Source organism: Heteronotia binoei, chromosome 1, assembly GCF_032191835.1.
Source record: "Heteronotia binoei isolate CCM8104 ecotype False Entrance Well chromosome 1, APGP_CSIRO_Hbin_v1, whole genome shotgun sequence".
NCBI lineage: Eukaryota > Metazoa > Chordata > Lepidosauria > Squamata > Gekkonidae > Heteronotia > Heteronotia binoei.
The window spans coordinates 267,734,414-267,739,747 of record NC_083223.1 but is presented as its reverse complement, the minus strand read 5'-3'; the positions used below and the strand labels follow the sequence as shown (position 1 = coordinate 267,739,747).

The 5,334-nt window shown below is 47.9% G+C and overlaps 1 protein-coding gene across 1 annotated transcript in view; it reads left to right on the top strand.

The window, feature by feature from the left end:
- The first annotated feature begins 1,689 nt into the window (after positions 1–1,689).
- The window catches only part of IL6R (interleukin 6 receptor), a 44,075-nt gene continuing 40,430 nt past the window's right edge, over positions 1,690–5,334 (top strand). The window contains exon 1 of the mRNA XM_060253563.1: positions 1,690–1,777. Coding sequence (XP_060109546.1) covers positions 1,690–1,777 — 88 coding nt within the window. The remainder of the gene's footprint in view (positions 1,778–5,334) is intronic.

The window sequence follows — 5,334 nt, the reverse complement described above, 5'->3', positions numbered from 1 at the left end:
AGATGGCTTGGATTTAGCCACCTTTCCATGTTCCTGGTTCTGTTGCTGGTTCTTACTGGCATCCCATCCTTGTCACCAGTGTAAAGTACTGGGGTTGGCGCAGTAAGAGACCAGAGTCGGAGAGTGATTTCAGCAAGCTTTACTTCAGGAACACCAACACAGACTGAGCTCTATTCAAACCTCCTCCTCCTTTATACAATTCTTGCCCCCTTCTGATTGGACCTTAACTATGTACATGGATTGGCTATTTACAGAGGCCTAAGGGCCTATCAGGGTACAGTATGAGCCTAGATGTTGATTGGCTACTTATGTTTCAATCCTTCCCCTGATTGGGCACGCTTAGGCCTTCTCTGGAACCCTGGTGTGGAGTACAAGCTTGGCTTGTTCAGCTTCCCTCCAAAAGTAACAGTTCTCCATTTGAACCTAGGACACAACAGTTCAGCATCCCATCTCACACATTGGCCAACCGGTTCCTCTGGATGGCCAACAACAGGGCATAGAGGCAGAGACTCAATGCCCTAGACTCCACCCTCCAAAGCAGCCATTGTCTCCATAGAAACAGATCTCTGTGGTCTGGAGGTCAGTGCTAATGCTGCGAGAACTTCGGAAATGGCAGCAGATGTCTGAGGAGGTTGCAATTTTATCCAGACGCCAAAAGGTGCAGTGTAGCTTTCAGCCAAAACTTCTGAAGCATTCAGAAATGCTTCTTAGTTCAACCCTCAGTCCAGACAAGATGGGTAACAAGCTGTGTCTCTGAGCATGTGCGGAGTGCTATTCTCCCCCCCCACAGTGCTGTAAGGAGGCCAATTTAGGGATTAGATAGGGTCGCCAGTCCCCCAGGTGGGGGCAGGGATCCCCTGGTCTGGAGGCCCTTCACCCGCTTCAGGGTCATCAGAAAGCGGGGGGGGGGGAAATGTCTGCTGGGCACTCCATTTTACCCTATGGAAACTCCCATGGGATATAATGGAGAATTGTTCTGCAGGTATCTGGGGCTTTGAGGGGGCGTGTTTTCTGAGATAGAGGCACCGAATTTTCAGCATAGCATCCAGTGCTTCTCCCTAAATTACCCTCCAAATTTCAAAAAGATTGGAGAAGGGGATCCAATTCTATGAGCCTCAAAAGAAGATGCCCCTATCCTTCATTATTTCCAGTGGAGGGAAGGCATTTAAAAGGTGTGCGGTCTCTTTAAATGTGATGGCCAGAACTCCCTTTGGAGTTCAAGTATGCTTGTCACAACCTTACACCTGGCTCCACCCCCCAAAGTCTCCTGGCTCCACCCCCAAAGTCCCCAGATATTTCTTGAATTGGACCCAGCAACCCTAGGGTCAGAGGTGTTGATTCCAGGCCAGCGGAAGTCTGGGAAGCATATTTTCAGAGAAACACCCAGGGGATTTGTGTATTTTCCGCTCTCTTCAGAGGAGCTGGCAGTGTGGGTCTGTGTGTGCGCGCGTGTGTGTTTCCTAGCTGTCATATCCCTCCTCCTGGGCCCTCTTATTATTTTTTTTCCTGCTCCGCCCCGTTGCTCAGCCTTTCACAACCAGCCACGGCCTCCGTTCGCAGCCCTTTGCTCGGAACAGTTCCTCTAATGCTCCTTTGCAGCTCAGAGGGACAGAAGCCGATGCCAAGGGGCACAGGAGGGCAGCAGTGCCCGGCAAGCCTGGCTGGAACCCAGGGCCTCTCTCTGGCACTATGTGGCTGGCCGGCGCCTCCTTGACAGTTTCACTGATCATCGCCACAGTTGGTTTGGTGGAGCCAGGGCTACTGTGCCCGCATCAAGGTGAGTACTTGAGAAATTGGGCATGCCAGGACTGGGGAGGGGAGGCACTGGGTGATGTCTGGAGGTGCCAATGGGAACAAACAAAAAAATCCCAATATCAAGTCTAGGGGAATGGGGTCTGAATTTGCTGTGATTGAGAGGAAAAGATCTCGGGATCATAGTGGGTAGTTCAACAGAAGGGTCGACCCAGTGTTCTGCAGTGGTGTAGCGGGGGGTTGCACAAACTAGGGGCCTTGATGCTGAAAGTAGTCTGATATAGACAACCACTGAGGAACTTTTTAAAATAGTTATAGAGTTAATACATTCAATATCAACATAAGATTCTATCACAGGCGTATATAATCACAGGATCCACCTTTTTCTCTTACAACCCTCCAAAAAATTAAGGTTCATCACACGGTCGGTTAATGTGCAAAAAACTTGTCCAAAGGTGGGATCAGGAAATCTCTACAGCCTTCATACAGATGCCCCTTCTAGATAATTCAAGACGTTTCAATTCTGTTCTTCTTCAGTTGCCAGGCTGTTAAATTGAACCCGATTCCAGTGACTTTTCATACAGAGACAAAGTTCACAGCTTACAACGTTTTTTTGCGCGTGAATGGACTGTGTGATGGACTTTAATTTTTTGGAGGGTTGTAAGAGAAAAAAAGGGTGGATCCTGTGTTCGTATACGCTGGCTTGTGATAGAACGTTATGTCGAAATTGAACGTATTGACTCTATAACGATTTAAAAATGGTTTCTTAGTGGTTTTCTATATAAGCAGCGGTGAAAAAGACGAATTTTACGTTAGGGATTATTAGGAAAGGCTGAGAATAAAGTTGCCCATGTGTTGTAATGCTTCTGTGTAGATCTACGGGGCAGCCTCATTTGGAACACTGTGTACAGTTCTGGTTACCGTATCGCAAAAAGGACATGGCTGAGGTGGCCAAAGTACAGAGGAGGGTAACCAAGATAATCAGGCGATTGTAGCACCTTCTCTAGGGGAAAAAAATCTGAACATTCTGGCGGGACTTTTCGGTTTAGAAAAGAGACTGCCAAGGGGGGACGTAACAGAGGCTGGTGAAACTACGGATGGGGTGGAGAGAATCGGCAAAGAGAAGTTTCCCTCCCTCTCCCCAAATACTAGAACTTGAGGGCATCGAAGGAAGCTGAGGGGCAGGAGGTCCAGGACAGACAAAAGGAAATACTACTTTATACAGAGAGCGATTAAAATGTGGAATTTGCTGCCACAGGAGGTAGTGACAGGGACTGAAGGGAACCTCCACATTCAGAGGCACTAATCCTCTGAATCCTGGAGACAGGAGGCAACATCAGGGGAAGGCCTCGGCCTCTCTGCCCTGTTGTCGGCCCTCCCGAGGAACTGGTTGAGGCCACTGTGTGAGGCAGGAGGCTGGACTAGATGGACCCTCACTGGTCTGATCCAGCAGGGCTCTTCTGATGTTCTTATGAGGGGAAGGCCTTGGCCTCTCTGCCTGTTGCTGGCCCTCCAGAGGATCTGGTTGAGGCCACTGTGTGAGGCAGGATGCTGAATTAGATGGACCACTGTTCTGATCCAGTAGGGCTCTTCTGATGTTCTTATGAGGGGAAGGCCTCAGCCTCTCTACCCTGTTGCTGGCCCTCCAGAGGATCTGGTTGAGGGCACTGTCTGAGTCAGGATGTTCAATTAGATGGACCACTGTTCTGATCCAGTAGGGCTCTTCTGATGTTCTTATGAGGGGAAGGCCTCGGCCTCTTAGCCCTGTTGTTTGACCTCCAGAGGAACTGGTTGAGGCCACTTTGAGAGACGGGATGCTGGGCTAGATGGACCCTCAGTGGTAGGGCTCTTCTTTGCAGCGGGGTCTATGAAAGGGATGTTATGCACCAGGAGATATAACTTAGCCCCATGTCCTGGCCCACTGTTACACATTAAGCCTCAAGGGGACTGGATATTTTCTTCCGGGCCTGTTGGGTAGGATTTCCAGGTCAAATTCTTGCCCACCTGGAACTGGCAACCGCACCGCTGCCGATGGCCAAATGGGACCTGATCCTCCTAAGAGGAGGTGCCAGGTCCCAGCTCAGGCATTCAGATTTTAACTTTGGGGCTCTTGGCTCTCATGGAGGACTGTCTGCCGTTGGTAGGTTAGGCCTGAGGACAGAAAGGGAAGTAATGACACCACGCTTTCGGTTCTTTTCACAGTTCAGGGTGGGGAGGAACTGGTGGGCTAGAGAAGGGATCTGGAAGTGATGATGTCCTCAGCTGGACTGGACATGATGGGGAGGCTAATCCATGATAGGGAGGCTAATCCATGATGGGGAGGCTAATCCATGGAACGGCTGCATTCAGAAGGGCTCCTTTCCATCCTGTCCCCACCCCCCACAAAACATACACTCTGGGCACAGTATTTCAGTTTTATGCAGCCCTTCCACATACTGTCTGTCTGTCTGTCCATCCATCTGTCTGTCTGTTCATCTATCTGCCCATCTCTATCTATCTATCTATCTATCTATCTATCTATCTATCTATCTATCTATCTATCTATCTATCTATCTATCTATCTATCTGTCTGTCTGTCTGTCTGTCTGTCTGTCTGTCTGTCTGTCTGTCTGTCTGTCTGTCTGTCTTCCATCTATCTATCTATCTATCTATCTATCTATCTATCTATCTATCTATCTATCTATCTATCTATCATCTATCAATCATCTATCTATCTATCTATCTATCTATCTATCTATCTATCTATCTATCTATCTATCTATCTATCATCTATCCATCCATCCATCCATCCATCCATCCATCCATCATCTATCTATAGCTATCCATCCATCCATCCATCCATCCATCCATCCATCCATCCATCCATCCATCCAAAAGAGCTTGTGGATGTAATTTCTGAGCCTCTTGCTATTATTTATCTTTGGAAAACAGGAGAGGTGCTGGAAGATTGGAGGCGGGTGAATGTTGTCCCCATCTTCAAGAAGGGGGAAAAGGCGGATCCGGGTAACTACCAACCCGTCAGCTTGACGTCTATACCTGGAAAAGTTTTAGAACAAATCATCCAGTCGGTCCTGGAACATTTAGAAAGGCTGGCTGTGATTACTAAGAGCCAGCATGGGTTTCTCAAGAACAAGTCATGCCAGACTAACCTGATTTTGTTTTGTTTTTTTGAGAAAGTGACTACCTTGCTGGATCGGGAGAATGCTGTAGACATCGTTTATCTTGATTTCAGTAAGGCTTTTGATAAGGTTCCACATACTATCCTTGTTGACAAGTTGGTAAAATGTGGTTTGGATCCTGTTACCGTTAGGTGGATCTGTAACTGGTTGACAGATTGCACCCAAAGAGTGCTTGTGAATGGTTCCTCATCCTCTTGGAGAGGAGTGACAAGTGGAGTCCCTCAAGGGACCTGTCCTGGGACCTGTTTTGCTCAACATCTTTATCAATGATTTGGATAAAGGAATAGAGGGAATGCTTATTAAGTTTGCAGATGATACTAAATTGGGAGGGGTTGCAAATACAGTAGAAGACAGAAACAGGATACAGGATGATCTTGACAGGCTGAAAAACTGGGCTGTAACT